Source organism: Leuciscus leuciscus, assembly GCF_965113295.1.
Source record: "Leuciscus leuciscus genome assembly, chromosome: 11".
Lineage (NCBI taxonomy): Eukaryota > Metazoa > Chordata > Actinopteri > Cypriniformes > Leuciscidae > Leuciscus > Leuciscus leuciscus.
Genome location: NC_138735.1, coordinates 25,673,718 through 25,697,186, shown reverse-complemented (window position 1 = coordinate 25,697,186; position 23,469 = coordinate 25,673,718). Strand labels below are relative to the sequence as shown.

The 23,469-nt window shown below is 39.2% G+C and overlaps 1 protein-coding gene across 1 annotated transcript in view; it reads right to left on the bottom strand.

Moving 5' to 3' along the window:
* Positions 1-23,469, bottom strand: part of dpyda (dihydropyrimidine dehydrogenase a) — a 177,253-nt gene that overhangs the window by 47,764 nt on the left and 106,020 nt on the right. The window contains exons 15-16 of the mRNA XM_082183654.1: positions 18,658-18,726; positions 11,457-11,540 (exon numbers count right to left, since the gene is read on the bottom strand). Of these exons, the coding sequence (XP_082039780.1) occupies positions 11,457-11,540; positions 18,658-18,726 (153 nt within the window). The remainder of the gene's footprint in view (positions 1-11,456; positions 11,541-18,657; positions 18,727-23,469) is intronic.

The window sequence follows — 23,469 nt, the reverse complement described above, 5'->3', positions numbered from 1 at the left end:
ATAAAATTACTAGCAAAATCTTCAGTATTTCTTCAGAAACTCATTTGGAATGAAATGAGAGAGTAAAAGATACAAACATTTTTGGATGAATATTTCTTTAAAGGGGTTAGTTCACCCCCCCAAAATAATGAAATTCTGTCATCATTTACTGAGTTAATTTGTGTTCAGAAGGTTTGGAACAACATAAGGGTGAGTCAATTATGACAGAATATTGATTTTTGGGTGAACTATCCCTTTAAATATTGTCAGACTGATAGACCCGAGTCTCTCTGTCTCTCTCTTTCTCTGTGTGTGCGTGTGTGTGTGGGAGAGAGAGAAATACAAGCGAGTGATAGATGGAGAGGGGAGCCTGTAGTCGGTGGTGTGAGAGAGAGAGGGATCATAACAGTGTGAACTGCTGTTCCAGGAGGATTCATGCTTTATTAAGCTGCCCTGGTCTGTCAGTCTGGGCTGTTTAGTGAGAGAGAAAGACTGAGAGAGAGAGAGAGAGAGTGAGAGAGTGAAGGGGGTTTGGTATTTGTGAATCTTTTGAGGAGAAAAAATATAGCATTTGTCTCACTAATTTATATTTACACATACTTTTTAGCAATGTAAAATCACAACTGCAACTTAGACAATGTTTAACAATCAAAGCATTCAAGATGATATGAGAATTCAACTATTATCTGTAACACCTGTCTGTATGAAAAGCTGTATCTTATAATATTAAAATTATTGATCAGAAACCAATGACAAAGAATGGTTTGAGACCACTAGTGAAAACTGCATTAATTTTGCATTGGTTTAGTAAAATATTTTACAAATACGTGAAAAACGTTGAAAAACAAACACTATATATATATTATAACACATATAACTACACTAAATAACTATATATAATATAATATCTATTCAAATGTAATTTATTTCTGTGCATCTTCAGCATTACTCCAGTCTTCAGTGTCACATGATCCTTAAATGTTGCTGATTTGCTGCTCAAGAAACATTTCTTATTATTATCAAAGTTGAAAACTGTTCTGCTGCCTAATATTTTTGCATAAATCGTGCAACATTTTCTTCAAGCTCCTTTGATGAACGGAACTTTCATAAGGACAGCATTTATTTGAAGTAGAAATATTTTGTAACAATATAAAAGTCTTTACAGTCAGTTTTGATCTAAATACAAGTATTAATTATTAACTGCTTTTAAAAACACACAACATTAATTCTTAATAAGTTCTATAATTGTTTTTATTCTTTATCTCTCTTCTTTGCCTCCACTATCTTCACGTTACTGTTCGGCAGCGGATGCACCACTCTGTCCCTTTCCTCCAGGCCTCAAATAAAGACACACTACCGCATTAAACCCTTTATATCCCTGTGAAGTAAAACAGACACGGTTTAATTCAAACAGCGAAGTCTGATGTCAGATCAGTCGGGATGCTTTAAAAGACTGTAAACCCCGACATGAAGCTTTCATTCAGTACAGCCTCAGCTCCCTTTCTCATCCCGGTCCTTCTCTGTCTCTCTTTTCTTTCACAGGAAATAGGTCTCTGTTTTGACATATCCAATAACTGTTGGCATATATTCCCTTGAGCAATGGGTCTGCCCGTCTCTATAAAGAAGTGTGATGTACAAGCTGTATGTGCAAAGCGGAGTTCTAAGGTCACTCCCTGCACAGGAAAAGGTTAGCATTTGATTTTTAAAACCATTAGCCAGAATTGATTTGTAAGAATACAGAAGCCCACAGAAAAACACATCTCCTCCTGACTATTTCCTTTCCATTTCTAAGGCATGCTGAGTGATTCAGCGCGGTACAAAACCGAAGAGTGGAAAAAAAAAATCGTTGTGAGATCTGGCGCGTCCTTGGGTGTGTGTTTTACCTGAGATACACATAAAGTCGGGTTATATTTGCACCTAAAAGTATTCAAAATGTATTTGAAAAGCAGTGAAAGAGAAGGGACATGAAAGGTTACGCCATTTAAGATGATAAACTCATTCCCAGATTTTTATTTTTATGAAAATATTGGATTTATGCACTCGACCCAGCAGTGAGCACCATCCACAGCAATTTGTCCTGATTTATTCAAGACTTAAACAGGGTATAAACAAGGCTGGAGTGTTAGGTTGAACCTGTCCACTCCGAGCCGTCTGCCAGAGCGGGAGAGGTAATATCTGGGCTCCCGAGAGATGTTTGATAGTGCTGGCGGGTTGCTGGAGAGTTTCATTGGTTGATATAGTGAATCCTGAACTCCAGGCGAAAAAAGTGGTACAAAGAACAAAAGTGGCAATACAACACAGCAAACAGAAAAGCAGAGAAAGACTACAAAAAACTTGTAGGCAAAGTATTGTAAATGGGTAATGTATTTGTTTAATCAGCTTTTACTGTAAGTTAAATCTTATTTTAGGGAAAGTGTTTATCTTAGGTTCTGTAACTGTAAACTTTTTCAACTTTTTGCCTTTTGCCAACATATTTGTACTTGTATAAAAGATTCATATCAGTAAAAATGGCATAACTGTCAGCATTCTTCCAAGTTTAAACAGAACAAGTTTGTACTAATATATGAAAAAATGACAATTCAACGATCTTCCAAATTCAAACAACACTTGTACGAAGCTGATAAGCATTCATAGTAATATGACAAATTCATGAATTTCAACATTATCACATCCAAATTAGTATTCATGCCAATACAATGCTAATGTCAATATTTACAAATATCAACTGTACATACACCACCAATAAAAAAAATTGGTGTTGGTACAGTGTTTTAGAAATAAGGGAGCGTTTACACAACACTGTTTTCAACTAAAAACGGAAAACGTATTATGCATTTCAACTACAAAAACGCAAATTTGTGAAAACGGTGACGTCATGCACATGCGTATAACGTGTTCAGTCTGTAGGAATGTAGTGTTCAATTTACATTAAGTGACATCACCAACTACTGGCCAAATACAGCATTTTCGGATCCGTGTGAACAGGATCATTTTGACAATGTTGGCGGAAAAAAACCCATTACTTAAACGTACATAGTTTTTGCGGAAACGTACCCCAAGTTTCTTATGTTTGCCAAGGCTGTATTTATTTGGCCAAAAAAAACAGTAAAAATAGTAATATTATGAAATATTTAAATATTTCTATTTTAATATATTTAAAAATGTAATTTAATCCTGTAATGGAAAAGTTAAACTTTCAACAGCCATTGCTCCAGTCTTACTCAAATTCTATTTAGTGCTCAAGAAACATTTCATATTATTATTAATGTTGAAAACAGTTGTGCTTGCTTAATATTTTGGTGGAAACTGAACATCCAGAAAACTTTTAGAACATTATTTTGATAAATTTACTGCATCCATGCTGACTAAAGTATTGAAAACCTTTATAAACAGTAGTGTACTCAGACTACAATTAAAAATGCATGATTGTCAATACTACTATGAATACTCATGCTAATATTGTCTGTAATACAAATTCAGAGCTGCCTGCCAACACTGCAGGTTGAGTGAGTGGCGTGTGGCTGGTTGAGTCGTAACTGAGCCCTGCGTCCTGAGGGAACGGTTTCTACAAGCCGAACGGTGGTAGCATTTGAAGGAAACAACAACAACAGGCTTACAGGAAGCTGGACAGGCCTTCCTCCCAAAGGGTCATGAGAAATTGCATTACGCCTGCCTCGGTACAAGGCACAGAGGTCATGGCCCGCAGCCAGACACCAGCCACCAAACAGATGCTGCCTGTAAGAACTGTGCTCTCGCACCGGAGACCGCCGCTCCCTCAGAGGGCTTCCCGTGACAGCTTATTACAGGCCAGATGGGGGTGAGAGCCACTGTCTGTGGGCCAGGGAGTCTGGAGCAGGGATGCTTTTCCCTCTAAGCAGTTTGCTGTACACAGTATTACACGCTTTGATGGAGAGAGAGCGCACCTGTGTAGCTGGGCTGCTTTCGGCACAGAGTCTGTGACCCGTCACCGCTCGGTTTCACATGAAGACAGGGATCGACATTGCGAGCGTTTCCCCCGCATTTGCGACTAAAAATAGAGGAGCACGTGTTTGATGAAAAAAAAAATTACTTAAGTCTAAAAACAATTCAGTTTTATGAAATTTAATGTCATAAAAAATCCTAAATATCTTAAATGGTAAAACAAACGTCTTAATTATCATTTTAAGAGGACTTCAATTAAGGGATGGAAAAACAGGAATCGTGATATAATCTAATGGGACTATGCCACAATCAAGACCTCGAAGCAGAAATGAGGGAGAAACACCCAGAAACACCTCATATGTGCCGCTCACAGGTATAATAAGGGTCGTTCCTTACCATTAAAGGCAGGGTAGGTGATTTGTTTCAGACACATTTTGTTGTTATGCCTGTTGAAAGTCTCTTCACATCCTGATAGCAATCACTAAATTAAAGGAATAGTTCACTTAAAAAAAAAAAAAATTGTCATCATTTACTCACCCTCAAGTCTGTATGAATTTCTTTCTTCTGCTGAACACAAAATAAGATATTTTGAAGAATGTCGGTAACCGGACAGTTGATGGACCCCATTGACTTCCATTGATTTTTTTTCCTACTATGAAAGTCAGTGGGGTCCATCAACTGTCTGGTTACCGACATTCTTCAAAATATCTTCCTTTGTGTTCAGCAGAAAAAGAAATACATATAGGTTTGAAACTACTTGAGGGTGAGTAAATGATGACAGAATTTTCATTTTTAAGTGAACTATTCCTTTAAATGGTCTAAATGTATGTACATGTATATATCGTCTGTGGAAGGCATAGGACCATAAAATGTTCATCTAATCATTGCACTCGGACCGAATGCAATGATATGATGTCCTACCTGCCTGTCAACATATGTATTTCCATACCTCCTCGCACCTTCTCGCGCAAAGACAGACGCAAGTCATCGAACACTGCAACCGACACAGCAGCCACCTTTTACAGTTCCTCCTGAACCAAAACAACGAGCTTATGCTGCGTTCACGCCATGTCACTTGGAAGGGATGGAAACGCATGACGTTATACTCGGAGCGGCTTGTGACTAGAATTTATGCGTTTCAATGGCAACATTATCAATGCCGAAATGAATCTGCAGCAGTCAGATGTTTCAGGTCAGAGCTATTTAAGTTGTTTATGTTCATTATTATTGTAATGTTTGGTGCTTTGAGACATGAGGTATTTAAGGCCGTCTTTCGTGACGCTTCGCTCCTTGCTGAACGCTCTGAAGGGAGGGTGGGATCTTATGCTTTCAAAGCTAGCTCGCTATTGCTAGCCTCTCCGAACATTTCCTACCCTATCTTTAAACATTAAAAGACTATGATTTCACACAAAAAATTTAATAAATGAGTGCTGCACGTTTCAAAGTAAAAACAATGTACATTGTGGCGTTTATATTGTAATATGTTGTAGATGGTTGCAAGAGTGCAATTTTTCTCCCCCTCATCAACATTTCAAAATAAGAGTCCCGGTTAATTTTCTGGTTTGTTTATAATTGAAAGTCCTGATTATGCATAAATGTTTTTACCTGGTTGTTATTTGTTATCTGCAATGTAAATCTTGTAGCTTTTGTCTGGGTTGCCCCGTCACAGAAAGGAAATTATTTAACGTACAAGTCAATATATCCAGTTCACTAGTATCAGTATCTATACATATAAAAAACACACATACTGCCTATAAAAAATTATATAATTATTAATTACAGTTTGGGGCAGAAATATTTAAAACCTAGTGTACTTTATGTCTCCTTGTATTCCAAATGTTTTGTAAAAACGCATTAGTTGATACATTTCCATCTTTTAATGCGCTAAAGTTAAAATGTTTTAACTTAAAAGCACATGTGCTGCTTGGGAAAAAAGTAAGCGTCAAGCCCGGGAGAGGTGCTTTTCACAGGCCTGCAAGCGCAGCGGACCTACCGCAGTAGTCGTGAGCGTTTTAAAAAGGCGGCGTGCCTCGCAGACGGAGGGGGCAGCGAGCGGCGAGGAGAGCTTTCAGAACCGCTGAAGAGCATTCAGAGATGAAAATCGACTTGTGAGCTGCAATAAGGGCTGAGTGCATTGCACTGTGACTCCGGCAGCACTGATTTGGCAGGTGGCCGCGTGGTTAAGGGTGGGGGGTGGGTGGGTGGGGGGCTTGTATGAAATTAAAGGAGAGGGCGCGCTGGATTCTTTATATATTTTTCTGTGCCGTCACTGCAGGGCAGGTTAAGCAGGGAACCGGAGCGCTTTTGCAACTGGAAGAGAAGGAGAGAAAAAGAGAGATGGAAAGCGGCCCGAAGCCCCCTCAGGCTGTGAGGAGAGGGGTCGAATGGGCCGAGGGAAGGAATGCTGGGAGAAATGCAGGACTAATAGCAGCTTTACACCTGAAATTTTAATTTTACAGCACAAGGTCACGGAAGGTGGGCACTCTCGTTAAGGGCTGCCGGGTCTCGCAGGAGGTATGATGGAAGTCGGGTGTCACTCGGCCCTGTTTGGTAGGCTCAAAATAGCTCTGGGAACGAGAGCCGGTTTTAATTTGCGAAACTGGGGAACTGTGTTGAAGGCAGAAAGGTGAAAAAAAGATGAGATCCCGAAGGATGCTGAGTCAAACCTGAGTGAGAACTCCGTGACCCCTGAGGTCTTTCCCTCACACATCTTTTCCTGTGATTGCAAATTACTGAGAATGAGTTGTGCCCACAAATAGCGTTTAATTACTGACTCAAATATTTGTCAACAGCACCACAGATGATACAAAATATGTATCATTACAATAATTAAAACGATTTTAATTAAAACATAGTATCGACAAAAATAACAAGAGAGAAATTACACTGCAACATATCACTATAGCAATGCGCTGACAATGTTTTTTTTTAAAGAATACATATATATATAAGGATTAAACAGCTAGATCTACATGAGCTGAACTGGTAAACCGAAGCACTTTGCTAACGGGTTAATTTGCTTAGCCAAATGCATCCCATACACTAAAATATAAAAATTAGTGTAAAATAAAATGAATTAATATGACATTACAAAATTATGGAGCCCCACACACAAATCAAGATACTATGGCCACTAATGAAGAATTTGTTCGCCTGACATTATTTAGTTAAATCTAGTTAATTTAGTTAAATCGTGACCATGTTGCAATTTTTTAACTATAATTAAAACGTGGCCACAAATTAAGTCGTAGGAACAAATTCTTAATTCAGAACTTAATTTGTGGCCACAATATAGATTTTTATTTTTGCAAGTCATGTCCATACAAAATACTGACAAGGATATTTTCATCACAAGACAAAAACTAATAACATTGCTTTTGAATGAATTTACATTTTCCGTTGTCCGTTTGTTGATTTAACGCCATGAAGTTTTGTGAATAAAGCGCAATCTAATGACTCAAAAGAACATTGAAAAGTGGTGTTTTTGCACTGAAAATAATGCCAATGACTTAATTTTGTAGGCAAGAAAACATGTCAAACTACACGTTGCTTCCCGACCAATCATTGCTTGCCATCTTTAACGACGTGCATCACGCACATCGTTAAAGATGGCAAGGAATGATTGGTCATAGAGCAGGCGGAAATAGCGACTGACTTCTGGAAACAAGAGCTTAAACAAACTATCGAAGCGGTGTGTTAGCTTGATGCTAATTCCAGTAATAATTCACGAGCAGAATTTTTGCGTTCCCTCGAGAAACCTAGAATTCGCTCGCAAAACCTTCGCGTTCCCTCACAAAAACATTAGCGCTTGCTAGCAAAACTTTTGTGTTCTTCGCGAGAGAGCGCAAAGTTTCTCGGAGGAACACAAACATTTTGTGAGCGAACGCAGAGTTCTCGGGGGAAAGCAACACATTTGCGAGAGAATGCAAAAGAATTGCCAAATCATTTTCCTTCCCATCTCATATATCTTTCTTCACCATGTCCCTTTAGGGGCTCTGTAGTCGTCCACTATGACACACTATACGATATGAAATGATCGATTCTTGCTTTCATTGCCCATTGTCCTTTACGAATCACCACAACACTCTACGTTAAACAGATTGGGCCAAAATCAGGCTGATATTGTGTAGTCTGAACCCGGCATCATACTGTTTCATAAAAAAATAAAATACTGCATCCATCTGCTTCGTGAATTCACCCCTTAATGTTTAAAGCATTAATCAACGGTAAACAGGAATTACAAACATTAATGTTTAACATTATGTAAACAAAAACATCTCTAGTCTGCTCCAAGTTAAATGTTAAACAGCTTTAAGAAAATAGGGACCGTTTCATAGCAAAACAAACCAAAATGAGAGCAATCGGGAGAGAATATTAACATCCCATTGAAATCAAATTGTATCTCTTCATGCAGTCAGAAACAATACTGAATTAATGTTTTTTCCCCCTTCGTTTCCACAGGCAAGGAGAGTAGACGAGGTGCCAAACGGAGTGATTAAATGATATTGCGTCTCTTTAGTTCTCTTGGCAGATACCTGCCCTCGAGCTTTGATTAGCTCTTTGTCTTACAGCGGAAAATCTACAGCTAACCGATTGGATATGACTGTGAATTTACAGCCACGGTGGAGGGAAATAACTGTCTTTGTTTGGATGGAAAAGCTGGTTTATTTCCTGTGGTATAACACATAGTCAGGTGAGCAGAATGAAGAGGTGTGTGTTTATTCAGGACCGATATGGGCAAAGAGAAACGGTAAAAAACACGGGGTCACATACATCACCTCTGGGTTTAATTCATGTGAGAGACTTTCACAGCCAGACTGTGTGCAACAACTTTGATGAGGAAACATCATGTCGGTGTACCTCACCCAAAGGGAAAAAACACAGTGTGATCAAGTTCAGGCAGAAAGTACAGAAAGTATGTTATGAAATAGCCAGTCATGGATTAAGCTGTTTTTGACTGATTAAAATGAACATACATGAGGAATAGTTCAAACAAAAGTAAAATCAATTATTCTCTTATCATTCCAAAAGCTTTTGTTGATTTTTTTCTTTATTCTGGACAGATTGGAAATAAAAATTAATGGTTGGTGAGAAGATTTTATTGAATAATAATTCAAATGTCGGTCTGTTTGTCATTTAATAGGTTTCAGGAGATCTGGAATTATGCACATAAGTAATATGAATGATTTTTATGACAATTTCCTAGTGATTTTTTTTTGTGTGAATTTTTTTGCTTTTTTTTGTTGCCCCAATTCACATTCACCCTTATGGCAGCACGGACATTCTGCAAAACATCTCATTTTGTGATTACCAAAGCAAGAATATCATACAGGTGTGGAATGACATGAGGGTGTGTAAATGATGACAGCATTTTCATTTTTCCATTAAAATGTGGTGGTCAAAAGTATTATAGGGACTTATTGACCAGTATAAAGTGTCTTGGGAAGTTTCATGCTGGTTTTATTGGTTTATCAACGGTAACCAGCATAATCAACTTGTGCCAATAACAGCAAAAAAAAAATGCCTATCTGAAACCAGACCATACTGACATTTAAGCTGGTCTGAACTGGTCTAAGCAGGTTTTTTCAGCAAGAATGGCAGAAAATCTAAATGAAACTGTTTTCATGTCACATTCTTGACAAATACTGCTTCAGGCTTTCAAGATTTAAAGACTGAAAACAAGTCTTACTTGTTGAAACAGAGGAACAACCAGATGTTTTTATTTATAGATTTTAACAGCGTTTTATTCTGTTTTACAACTATGTATCAGGAATCCAAACAAAGCTTATGATATCACAAAAAAAGTTCTTTATTCTGTTTTTCTATCAAGTACATCAGTTGACAGGATGCTATTCCGCTTTTCACAGTTGCTGAGGGTGTAATCATAAGCAAAACTATAAACAATACGCTGCTTTTTTTCTCTGTAATAGGCATCATGCCCTGGTGTGAAACCCAAAAACAACAACAACAAAAATCCCACCTTAATCTCAACAGGCCAAGAACACAAACGCTGCATTTGATTCGAATAATGGAGTTATGTGCTTGAATGAAAATTGTTTACAAACCGCAAAAGAGATTATTTGTGGATTATTAAATTCGGCTAATTCTTCAGTTGAATATGATGTGATGGAAAAGTGTTATTAAAATGCGTTGACAGAACCAATGTTACGGTAAATGGATACGCACTGATGCAGGTTCGGCAAAGTTGACAGCGTCTCATCAGCCATTCATAAGAGTTAAAATGCGCTCTGATTTGGAACGGTACGCATAGGAACGCACGTGTTACCGCATATGAATCTATACCTTATTAAAGAGGCAAAATCAAAATCAGTATCATATCAAAATTTATGGAGATAAACTTGGATTGTATATTGACCTGTACAGGTCTTATGTTGTAGGTTTGGACCAGCCTACACACCTAAAATGATATTTGGACACATCAGAATTCCAGTTGAACTCGAGCTCAAATAAGCTTCCAATCCAAAAACACATTAGTTGAGTTTCAAGTCACCATTTACAGTACAAACTGTAGGCTACTGTAGCTTATAGCAAGCTGTGTTGCAGCAGACCTCTAAAGTAGCATCATAACCATCATGTGACCAATAAGCAGCTCAAATATACAAAAATATAGGTGCCACACAAATGTGCCAGCACTCTTTAACATTTAAAAAAACCAGACAAAAATAAGGTGATATTATCCATTTGTATTTATGCTAAACTATTGTTAGTCTTACTTTTGATTATCAAAAAAATACATATATTCCAAACATTTTTTTTTCTAAATTGCACCAAGCTCAGTGAAAAAAATAAAAAATGGTGGAAGAAAGCGCATTCGAAAAAAAAAAAGGGTTTCAAATTAATTTTAATGAGCTCTTTTAGTCTTGTTTTCCAGTAAATTTATAGAAATGTATATAAATTTACTTGAGATAGATTATTCTGCCTTATAGCACTGGTAGATTTTTTCCCCCATTTATTTTAATAATAAAGAAATTAAAATATGAAACAAATGACTTAGTCTTAATGTCTTATAGTGTTGCTCTTCAGGTAAATTCATTTTTAGACAATTTAATAGGAAATTTGAAAAATTCTCCCTATGTAGGAAGCTCACTATGTTTTGGAATAGAGAATGTGTGTACTGTCAGATCCACAGTACAGGTCTAGCTCCATAAAATAAAACAGAAAATGCACAAAACTGTGAGTGCAACATCTTTCCCAGCAGGCCTCATGCTCATGGTTTCCTAACACGCTTTCTCTCCCTGCTGAGTGACAGCAGACTTCAAATACCTCAGGGTACCAAACATCATCTGGCATAATAATCAACAATTATAGACAGACCAAAAAAAAACACAAACAAACAATTTGTACTGTGGCATTGCCATGTTTTTGGACATGTATAATGCTAATACATTTTTTTAAACATGGTACATGATGTATCAGCCAAACACACCTATCTGTTGCTACAAAATAAGAGGCTAAAAAGCATTTGCTGTGGCTGCTGTTCCTCACAGCTGATGCTGTCTCTGCATGGTACAGTGGCTGTTGAATGTTGGATTTACCTGCCCACAGGCGAGCCCCATTCCCCTCTCCCCCATTCCATGAGGACATGATAGATTCAGCTCCAGGGCATCGGCGCCAGACTCCTGTGAGATGGATGCAGAAGCCTCCAATTATTGAAGTATAAATTCAATGCATTTCCAGCTTTGAATCACAATCAAGCCGTGAGTGTTCATATGCAAACCTGTTATATGCTACATAAAATTAATTGCACACACTGTCTACATTATTTTAGCACTTGACTGAAGAAATCATGCAAATTAGCTAACCCAACAAACACGGCCCCAAAAAAGTATTTTGCACATCTTGCAGCCCTGTTGTAAATGCTCGGTTGTGTCGAATTCAGCATTGAACAATTTAATTTGAATTCAGTGAGCTCTGGAGTACTTTACTGAAACTGTGCCGCATTACTCCATAACTGTGACCCAGACTGGTAAATAGGCCCACATCATCTGGATATATGTCAGTTATGGCGATTTTCTACATAATGATCATCATTAGATGAATTATCGCAGTCATGATCAACAGAAACACACACACATGCACACATTTTTCAGATGGTTGGTGAGTAAGAAGCAGGTCTTTGCATTGAAATAGGAGAAATTTAAATTGATAGTTCACCACATTTTTTTTTTTTTTTAAGAGTTAGGTTTGTTTTGGGCCCCATAGACTTTCACTTTATGGACAAAAAGAGTTCTTCAAAATTCTCCTTCTGTATAAGAAAGTACAGCAAGTCATACAGGTTTGGAACGACATGAGAGTAAATAATGACAGAATTTTTGGGTGAGCCATCCTTCAAGTTACATGGTTCTTTAGAAAATGATTAACCGGCCCTGATGTATCCACTGTATGAGGGCTTTGTGTGTTCAGGGACGACATACCAATCTGTAGAAACTCTAATGAAACATCAAGAACCAACTCACAAATCCCACAGAGCAAAGGTTCTTCAATGCACTAAGAACACTTTCCTTTCAAATAACCTTTATATTTAAGTGTACAGAGCATAACTAATCACATTTACAGTCTTTCTGCAATGTACTTTTAAATAATCTTTCCATGCAATCTAAGTCTATTCACCATGCAACAGCAAAGCCAAACGCAAAAGACACAGACGCACAAGCTAATAAAGAATATGACTAAAAAACAAACAATTTTATTGTTTATCAGACTCAAGCAGATGCAAACAATGAGCGAAGCAAATCAACGTTGACTGAGACATTGGCTCTAAAATAGATGAGAGTGGTGATAAGTGTTCCACACGGATGCACGAGAGACGAGTGAGCGAGCGGGCGGGCGGCACGCAGACCGGGGTGGGGTGCGTAGCCGTAGCCGAGCCGAGTTTGACAGGCAATTACAGATCCACGGGGGCTTTAAACCACATCACATGGGGGATTTAAACAATTACAAAAAGCTCTACAAACCTGCCACAGTGACTCCATCTGTAGATTTATGATTTTCCGCAGACTGACAGCCATTAAAGAGGGAAAAGAATAAGCATTTTAGCCTTACAAAGTGCAGAGGACCATGAGGTGGGGTGATGCTATTTATCACTGTCAGCCGGGGGAACGGGACAAACCTGCCGCCCTTACAGAATTAGGCCCTGGATTTCATGGTCAATTAGGACCAAATACAGGTACAAAATGGACACAATGTGCCATGATCCCAAAGCCAATTATCAATAATGTTTAATTTCACCCAGTTTCTTTTAAGCCCTTTATAGAGAGAGGAATGGGAGGAGGAGGTGGTGGATGAGGGGGCAGGCTTTCCTTTTTGCCCTCCCGTCCAACAAAAGGGGTGACACGCACACAGTGAATTAAGTGCTATCATCTCTCATCACGGTAAGCTGCTTTCAGAGAGAGAGGCCAGCAAGACGACTGTTTGATATTGCAGGCTTAGCACTGAGAGAGAATGGTTTAAAATAGACTTAAAATAAGCCAAAGGAAGCAGAAAAAAATGCTAAGAGCAGTTTTCTGGAGCACCGAGATCTCTCTTTTCTGTATGAGTTACGATGTACAAGTGTCTGTCCAAGGAGAAATAAAGCCTTTGCATTCAATGCTACATGGTTGCTAAGGTATTCAAAAGAGTCCACAGGCAAGTCTCTATATTCAGGTCTCTAGATTCAATATAAAGGAGGAGCATTTGGAAGATTTAATTCAGAACCTGTTGCATTTTTGGGGTGGTGGTGGCGCAATGGATAAGACACATGCCTTTGGTGTGAGAGACCCGGGTTCGAATCCACTGTGAGACACCAATGTGTCCCTGAGCAAGACACTTAACCCCTAGTTGCTCCAGAGGCGTGCGACCTCTGACATAATTAGCAATTGTAAGTCGCTTTGGATAAAAGCGTCAGCTAAATGAATAAATGTAAAATGTAAATGTAATTTTTTCCCTTATATTGGATAGTTATATTGCACTGCAATTGCTCTCGGATCTACGCCAAGACAACTAGATGGTCCAATTTCAAGTAAGTTTTGGACCCAACGTACCAAAGTACCACCCAATATTCCCAAAATGAGGCTCTTCCTTTGAAAATGACTCTTCAGGCAATATTGATTTCCAGGTGCAGCCTTGATGTCCGCTCAAACTGATAATTAGAAATAAAGGCGCTTATCAGAAAGAAATTGACAATACGGCCACATTACTTTTGCACATCTATCTTAAAATTTTTGAATTCCACTAAAATGGACAGATTTCTGCGCGATCTACTGACGATGTGCAAATTAAAGAACACAGACGCAGCCGGATCATTTCCATAATGACCAACAGTACCAAAATCAGAGCATATAGTGTCTGGTTTAACACATGCTTTTTTAAGGGGTGTTAAATAATGACGCAAATACCAGTAAATTGACTAGTGCAAACCTTAGTAAATCACCTTGCTTGATTCATTTAAATACTCTCCTCCCATAAATTTTGCATCTAAAAGGGAAACTCTTACAAATGGATATGCAATAACGTCACTAGCAGAAATAACTCTCCATGCCTTTTCTGCGCTAGTTCACTGCTTGTCTTTAGTAAATCCTGACAGTAGTTTTTTAACGCCAAAAAAGGGTTTGAGCTGGTGCAAGTGTTATCTCAGAACATCAAAATTTCATTTTATCAACTAATATCATCAGTCACAGTACTTTTTTGAAAGCATTTTAAGGGCATGCTCTACAAAAGAGAAGATCTGGATCAAACCTGACGCTGTCTTTGACAAGGATTATCAACTCTAAAGCTGATAAGGACAACATTACCCATCGCTGTCATACTCCTTGGATCAGCACGTCTAGTTTGATCTCAGGGGGTATTAGAGAGGAGAAGTGGAAGAGGAACAGAGTGTCTGGTGAAAAAATATGCACTAAAAAGGTGAGAGGAATGGTAGCTAAAGAGAAATGGTTATTATACTGTAGATGTCCAGTCTAGTCTCCCTTAATTCACTCATTACCAACCTAAGCAAACATGCATGTTTATTTGTAGCCACAACAGAAATTGGTTGAATTTGTTTCCTAGTCTTTCATAGGATGTCATCATAGAATGACACCATGCTAAAAGTGCTATAAGCTACTTTTTGCATAAGTATAACATGCATAACATGTCCCTTATCTCTAACAGATATCACTGAAAAAGGTGTCCTGAGAAAACACATATTTCTCTGTGACACTCCTGGGCTCAGTCAAGAGACACGGTGGTGGATGCTAAATTGCTTATAGCACCTTTAAGTTTCAGAAACAGGGATGTGCACCCTTCAGAACTGAATTGGGAATGCCTTTCCAATTCCAATTCACTTACTGAAATTATACTGATTTTGAACTGAGATAACAAACAGGGTACAGGATTGAATGCAAGGAAGTGGAATTCTACAAACTTTGAACGTTGGCTTGAAAAAGCTTCCTTCAAAAGTTTTCCAAAAAAAAAAAAAATAGATAGATAGATAGATAGATAGATAGATAGATAGATAGATAGATAGATAGATAGATAGATAGATAGATAGATAGATAGATAGATAGACATATGCAATATTTTGCCAGGTCTTCTTGTCACAACAGGCTTTTATTAGTTTAAATTCATGCGTTCACAGATTCTTTAGCTATATGCCGCTCACGAACAACAGCACATTGCGCACTTATTATTGGGCCTGCTTTTAGCCATTTATCTGCAATCCACTGTTCCTTTTTCTTCTGCCAACTTTCAATTGGATAAAATAGGAACAGCTCACTGAGAGACTTTGACATTTATGAATTATAGCCTCAGGCACATCGTTATGATGTAATATTTCTCTCAAAGGCAGCGATTTTATGGAGGGGAAAGTAGCTGAGGAGAGGTGGCGGCTGCAAGTAGAATGGTTTACTTGAGACTGACACTTCTGTGAGGGGGAAAGAGAGAGAGTCTGGATGAGACAGAGAGAGGGGGAGAGAGATGGGTGTGCAAAGGAGGGTAAGAAAGCACAAAAAAAACTTTTAAGTAGTATCCTTAGGCGAGGAACAGTGTTAAGTGTTCCCTTAGATTTCAAAGTGGGAATGAATGGTTGATTCTCTTTGAAAACTGAGTTGCCATGGCAACTGAGCCTTTATTTCATATTTGCTGGCACAGGTAGCTAAACAGCAGACGAGAGAAAGACGAGGCATTCAGTCCACAGAGGAGTTCGCCGTCCACTAAAACCCACGGCGGCAGACGTGGTCCAAAGACAAACGGTCTTTCACCACTTTACCTCGATCATCTGTATCTCCCGCTCATCCTTTTCTCGTTTCATCTCTGACAACAGATCAATGCTTTCACTTTCATCCAGTATAGGTAAAAGATCAAGACCTTCAAATCAGCCCTGTGCTCATTTTTTTGTTGTTTTTTTCCGAGCTTAAAGTGTGAAGTGGGGTGTGACATGGCAGCCGTACCCTGAAGCGATGTTCTCACCATGCTTTACATCATCTGCTTGCCTTATGAATACACAATATGCAAAATGTACCTGGGCTCCAGTGACGGGGGATGTCAGGCGAATACATAATGACAGTAATATGGAGGGGGGTGGAGAGACAGAAAATACCAGATGTCCATCTTTGCCGTTAGTAAAAGAGGGTTTTGGGTGGGTTTGACAGGCCGGTTTAATGAGGTGAGAGAGAAGATAGGACGACGCGTCGATGTAATCGATAGCAGAATTAACACATTGACACGCGGACTGTTTACTTTCAGCCATTTTCTCTGCACAATTAAGCGCCTGAGATCTGCAAGTCAACTATGATTAATCCCGGGGTCACTCCACTGTCTCCCTCCATTTCCACTTAAAGTATCAAGGCCTGTGTTTATATCTCCCCGTGTGTGTGTGTATAAGTGGTGTGTAGAAATATCTGTGTCATGTCTGCAGAAAATGTGTGTGTGGGTGTGTATCGTCAGTATTGAGCAAAATTCTGAATTGAAGAAGTGGCTCCTTTCCAGTTTATGAGGAAGTTGAATTAAAATGACAGGAAAAGGAATATACAGAACTGCAATTCAGACTAATTTAACTCAAGCTAATTTAACTCAAGCAAATCATTCTGGGAAATGAAGTGTTCAGGTCGACAAATGTTATGATGAAACCTAAAACTATTGATTAGGCCCTATAAACCTCAAGGTGATGTCAAGCCAATATTATACAAAGTCTTTGATGATAATTTTCGTGTAAAATTTACAGTTATATAAATTGCTTCTTATTACAGTCACAGTTTACACTTTCTTACATTAAAATTTGAATTGAAATTCTGCATTGTGTTTGCTACCTCATTTCAAATTCACTTCAAATTTGGAACCTGAATTGGAATTGAATAGGCATTCTCAATTCAATTCAGCATGGTGAACAATCTTTTATATGGTATAATGGCCTTGATGTTTTTGGGCTTTTTTGAGCTGATGCTGTTTGAGATTAATGTCAATTGAGGCCCAATTGTTTTGGAGTTGAGGCAGTTTGGAGTTGACAGTATTTCAAGGTTGATTACGTTTTGGGGTTGACGGCATTGATAACTTTTGAGGATGATGCCGCTTTGAGGTTGAGGGCATTTGCAGTTAATAGTAGTTCAGGGTTAATGTGAACTGAGATTGATACCTTCTTGGAGCTGAGGCTTGTTGAGTTTATGGAGTTTGGAGTTGATGGCAATTGAAATTTAGGTCTATTTAGAGTTGAAGCTGTTTTGGGGTTGATGGTGCTTGGGCTTGATGGCGTTTTGTTGGAGTTTATGGCAATTGAGGTTGATGCTTTTGTGGAGTTGAGGCTGTTTTCAGGTAGAGGTTGATGTTGTTTATAGCTTATAACATTTTGGGGTTGATGTCTTTTTAGAGTTGTGTACAGCTGATGGCATCTTGGGGTCGATGTTGTTTTGGGGTTGAAGCCTATTCAAGCTGATGCCTTTTTAGGGTTGAGGCCATCTGCAGCGGATAACATTTTGTGATTGATGTCTTTTTGGGGTTGAAGCCATCTGCAGTTGATAGCATTTTTGGATTGATGGTGTTTCGAGGTTGATGTCAGTTGAGGTGGATGGCATCTTGGATTTGAGGCAGTTTACAGTTGATAGCAATTTGGCATTGATGCGGTTTAGGAGTTGATGCCAATTGTCCTCAATTGCATTCTGGGAAATGAAGTGTAAATGAAGTAAAAGATGCCTTTTTAAAGTTGTAACTGTTTGCAGTTGATAGCGTTTCAGGTTTGATGATGTTTTAAGGTTGATATTGTTTGGATGGCGATTGCAGTCAGGGGGTTGTGGCCATCTGCAGTTAAAAGTATTTTGGGGTTGATCCTCTTTAGTTTGACTCCAACATCCTGGGATCTGGACAACTCCATTCTCACAGATGGACTGGCCTGATGATGTCTGGTCTGGGAAGCCTTCTCAATTTCTGCCTTCCATCCTTCCTTCCCCCTCTCCATCTCTCTTCCCATTTCATCCAACCATCAGCAGCTCACTCCTTGGCATCCTCTGTCTCATCCCTCTCAGCTTCTTGGCAACATCAGATTAGTTGCTTCCGAAGAGCATTTCCCGTAAATGTAGCCTACTTTAGATCCAGGATTAGCTGCCAGCGATTCAATAAAGGGCTCTTTTTTTTTGGATAACAGTAAATGTTGGTTTTGCAGTTTGGTACAGGACAGTATGTGATGGCGTGGGTACACATGCAGTGTTATCAAAAGAGCCAAATTATCCCTAAGGGAAGAGGTTATTATTTCACAACTGTGTGTGTTCACAAATTAGCATAACAAAGACTCACCTCTGCCATTTTGGCAAGCTCGGTCCAATCAGCTTTGTTGTAGCTGCACATTATGCTGGATATGACAATCTATGGGGGAGAGAAGATAGATAGAGAAAGAGAGAGAGATTTTAGCATGGACAGAATTCAAGAACAGGTTTTCTTTGTCTCACCTTGTGGCCTTAAACAGAGGCCCGTTTCATTGTGTACAAAAGGTTTCCCCATCAAGGTCCCATTTTGTCACATTATAAAATGGATCTGAAGGCCATTATCTTGTCTTTAAAAAGCAGCTGCCGCCGCCTTCTCAACCCTCAAAGTCATAAAATCAATATTTATAATTCACAAGACCAGGACAAATCCACTGTCGCGCTGCCATTATTAAAACAGTCTCAAGCCCCAGAGCAGGGTGTTAGATAAGAGCATTTGCTGGATTAGCCTGTGCCGCTTGTTGTTTCTTTTCCTTCGGACACACAATAAGCCAGTCATAAAACAGGTTACGAAAGGTCTGCTTCTCAAAAACAACTCCTGGTTTTCAGTAATCACAAACATAAAAAGCTTTTGAAACTGGACTGAGCGTACCATAGTTTCAATTCTCCAGAGATGGACTTTCAGCCTACACTTGCTAGTGGAAAGAGTAGCTACCAGGTTAACATTTCAGCACACCGTGTCCCTCATCTTGATTTTTCTCCAGGAAAAATCTAACCGTGTTAACCGCATATGTGGCCACACTCCATTATGTGGCTAATGGCTGCAGAGATGTGGACCCAGCAAAAAAAAAAAAAAAAAACCAATGAAGACCAGTCTATCATGTGTTACTTTGTCCAACAATGCGATTACATCTAAACTGTTGTCTCATCAGAAGTCCATGACTTACACTCGCCGCTGATGAGGTGGAGGTGGGCGGCACAGGGGATGGACAAGATTGGTGCTAACAACAGGAGAACAGGAGTCCGGGGAGACTCAGAGAAAACTGATTTCATGGGAGGATATTAAACTTGGAGGCTGTGCTGTCCCCCCGGGACAAATTTCCGCTAGATATAAATCTCTCGGGCATTACATTTTCCCAAAAGCAGCAGGCAGTTAGGCGCTAAGCTTAGCCCACCTACACGAGAGCAGAAAATATTGCCAAGTTTTAGGGGGCAAATAAAGTTAAGCACTCTGACATTTACCGCCGAGATTTACAGTACAACACTGACATATAAGTGATATTTGATACACCCTGAAATAGTGTTTGATAATATTACCATAAACCTCAGGCCATCAGAGAGCAACAGCGGGGTTCCTAAAGAAGACGAAGAGATCAACGCTGCAGGCTTCATTTCGGGTATTATACGCAACGCGAGTATTCTGTTTTGATTTGGGCTTGACCTTTGCCTGCTTTAACGTCACGTTATTGCAGAACGACCCTTGAGAAGCTGGAGAGGGATCTAGTTTTAAGTTTATTAAAACCAATCCAGCCTGAGCCCCCCTGCTGGAACGTCACATTAACCGGTGCCGAGGCTGCGGGGTTTGAGGAAGATCAGGGATTACCTGGTTATAAGCTCAATAACCTCGCTCCGGGCGAGTGCCTCCGAACCCACCTTACACTCTAACAATGTGTCTCCATGGAGATGAGTCACCTGGAGGCCATATGAGAACATGTGGAGCTATGATTCTCTAACGCAGTGCTATGACCATTTCCTAATAATGGGAAAAAATGAACGTGCTGATAACGGCAAACCACAGTTTTTCCAGTTCTGAGCTACACTGGTCATAGTAGCATCCTGATGAGAGTTCTTTTTTTCGGGATTGGAAAAGAAGGTATTAGCACAGTGGGTGTATGTGTGAGGGATTGTTAGTTACGAATACACGAGAACGAAGCAATCTGAAAGTTCCCCATCCTGACCTCTATCTCTCAAACTGACAAATTCAACAACAGAAACTATAATTGCACTAGCAACGCACTCAGAGGCATCTAAAGCATTTGGCAAGAAGACCTGGCAAAACATTGGATGGATGGATATCTATCTATCTATCTATCTATCTATCTATCTATCTATCTATCTATCTATCTATCTATCTATCTATCTATCTATCAAGTCAAGTCAAGTTTATTTGTATAGCGCTTTTCACAATACAGATTGTATCAAAGCAGCTTCACAGTATTAAATTAAAATAATACAACAAAGTTTGTTTCAAGAGGAATTTATTGATTGATAAAATTAAATTAAATATCCCCAAAATATCCCCAACTGAGCAAGCCAAAGGCAACAGTGGCAAGGAACCGAAAAACTCCATCAAGTGACCTAATGGTGTCCTAAAACTCCATCAGGTGACCTAATGGAGAAAAAAAAACCTTGGGAGAACCCAGGCTCAGTCGGGGGCCAGTTCTCCTCTGGCATTTATGAGCTAGAGGCCGGATTGTAGTTTGAACTGTAGGATTATATGAATGCCTGGCTGAAGAGATGCGACTTTAATCTAGTTTTAAACTGGGAGAGCGAGTCTGAGCAACGAACAGTATCAGGAAGACTATTCCAGAGTTTTGGAGCCAAATGTGAAAATGCTCTCCCTCCTTTGGTGGTTCTGGATATCCTAGGTATCACCAAAAGCCTTGAATTTAGTGATCTTAAAGAGCGCGATGGATTATAGGGTGATCGAAGATCCGTTAAATAGACTGGAGCTAAGCCGTTTAGGGCTTTATAAGTCAGTAGCAATATCTTATATCGGAGCTTTATAGGTAACCAATGCAGTGATGATAAAATCGGTGTTATATGATCATATTTTCTTGATCTCGTAAGAACTCTAGCGGCGGCATTTTGGACTAACTGTAGCTTGTTTATTGAGGATGCAGGACAACCAGCTAATAAAGCATTACAGTAATCCAGTCTCGAGGTCATGAATGCATGAACTAACTTTTCTGCATCAGAAACTGATAGCATATTACGTAGCTTAGCAATGTTTCTAAGGTGGAAAAAGGCTGTTTTTGTAACATATGAAATATGATTTTCAAAAGACAGGTTGCAATCGAGTATAACACCCAGGTCTTTTACTGTAGAGGATAAAGTAACAGGACATCCTATGATGTTAAAGTTGTATTGTGCGAGGTTTTGTGGGCGGTTTTTTGAACCGATAAGTATTACCTCTGTCTTGTCTGGATTTAATAAAAGCAAATTACGCGTCATCCAATCTTTTATATCTTTAACACACTCTGTCAATTTGGAAAATTATCTATCTATCTATCTATCTATCTATCTATCTATCTATCTATCTATCTATCTATCTATCTATCTATCTATCTATCTATCTATCTATCTATCTATCTATCTATCTATCTATCTGTCTGTCTGTCTGTCTGTCTGTCTGTCTGCTCAGTTGGGGCCCTTAAAAGGCGCTTCTCTTTCTCTACTCTCTCTTCACCTTGTTTCAAAAAGAAAGTGATACATCTCTGCTGCTTTCATCCTCAGTACAAAAGCCACCCCAGTGAATGCTGGGCTTCACTTCCATTAGTGCTGCCCATGATTGCCGCTCATGATTGCCGTTAGAATGTCCTGCAGAAATCAATTAATCCTTTGATATTTCTTGAGCACAAAAAGAAACCCAGATACAAGAATCTTAGAAGTGAACAAATGAGTTGTCATTTTGTAATTCCAGCAAGCATATGCCGCTCCTGCTGTACCGATACGATGGCAGAATAAAAAAATAAAAAAGTACTTATGGATGGAGCTAGCTCACATCATAAATATTTGGATTTCATTAACAAACATGAGGATCACATTACTATGAATAATAAATGGAACAATGAGAAATGAATATTGAAATCATATTCAAATTTTATGACTTGAAAGCCAAACCACTGAGGAAAAATTGAAAATAACTAGTTACCACAGAGACTCCCATGTGGATTTCACCAAAGATGGAGACCTCCTCCCATACATTGTGAGGAAGAGATTAGAAATAACTATTTTCTCTTCTCAACATGTTCATATCATGTGCATCTTTATGTTCATTAATGTAGAAATAAAACAGCAGCTGCTCTGCTATTGAAGGCAAGCTGAATATTCTTATATTCTTACACCTTGTCCAACTAGCCACGGCTCCATAAAAATCACATCTCTAACTAGCTGGGACTGTCAACAGTGTCACACAACATGACATTTTGACGGATGCACGGATTCTATTTTTGACGTGTCTCCCCGCTGTGAATCTCATTGGTCTATACTGTCAATAGAATGGTCCTTCTAAATGTTTTTTATAGGTAGGCGTATAACATATTTACAGACAAGGCAGACCCTTCAGACACGAGCAGAAATCCCATGTGCCAGACCTGTGAAGTTCACAGTTCACAAGACACACAGTAAAACCTATTTACAAGGACTACCTATAAAATTATCACACAATTTATCATACACTGGTAGAGCTTAATTTTATAAAGTAACTATATATACAGTAGGATTGGAGAGTTACACCATGTGGCCATTAAATTAATTCATAAATGGTAAATGGACTGCATTTATATAGCGCTTTCACAGACCTAGGGCCACCAAAGCGCTTTACATAGCCTCACATTCACCCATTCACTCACACATTCATACACCGACGGCGGTGTCAGCCATGCAGGGCGCCATCCAGCTCGTCGGGAGCAGCTGGGGTTAGGTGTCTTGCTCATGGACACCTCGACACTTGGTCAGGTAGAACCAGGGATTGAACCACCAACCTTTCGGTTTGTAGACAACCTACATGAACCACTGAGCCACTGCCGCCCCAGTGTTCCACATATATTCAATGGTGGGCCGTCAGGGCCAGCAAGGCCTTCTCTGCTGGCCTAAACACTATCAGAATCACTGACTTGCACTT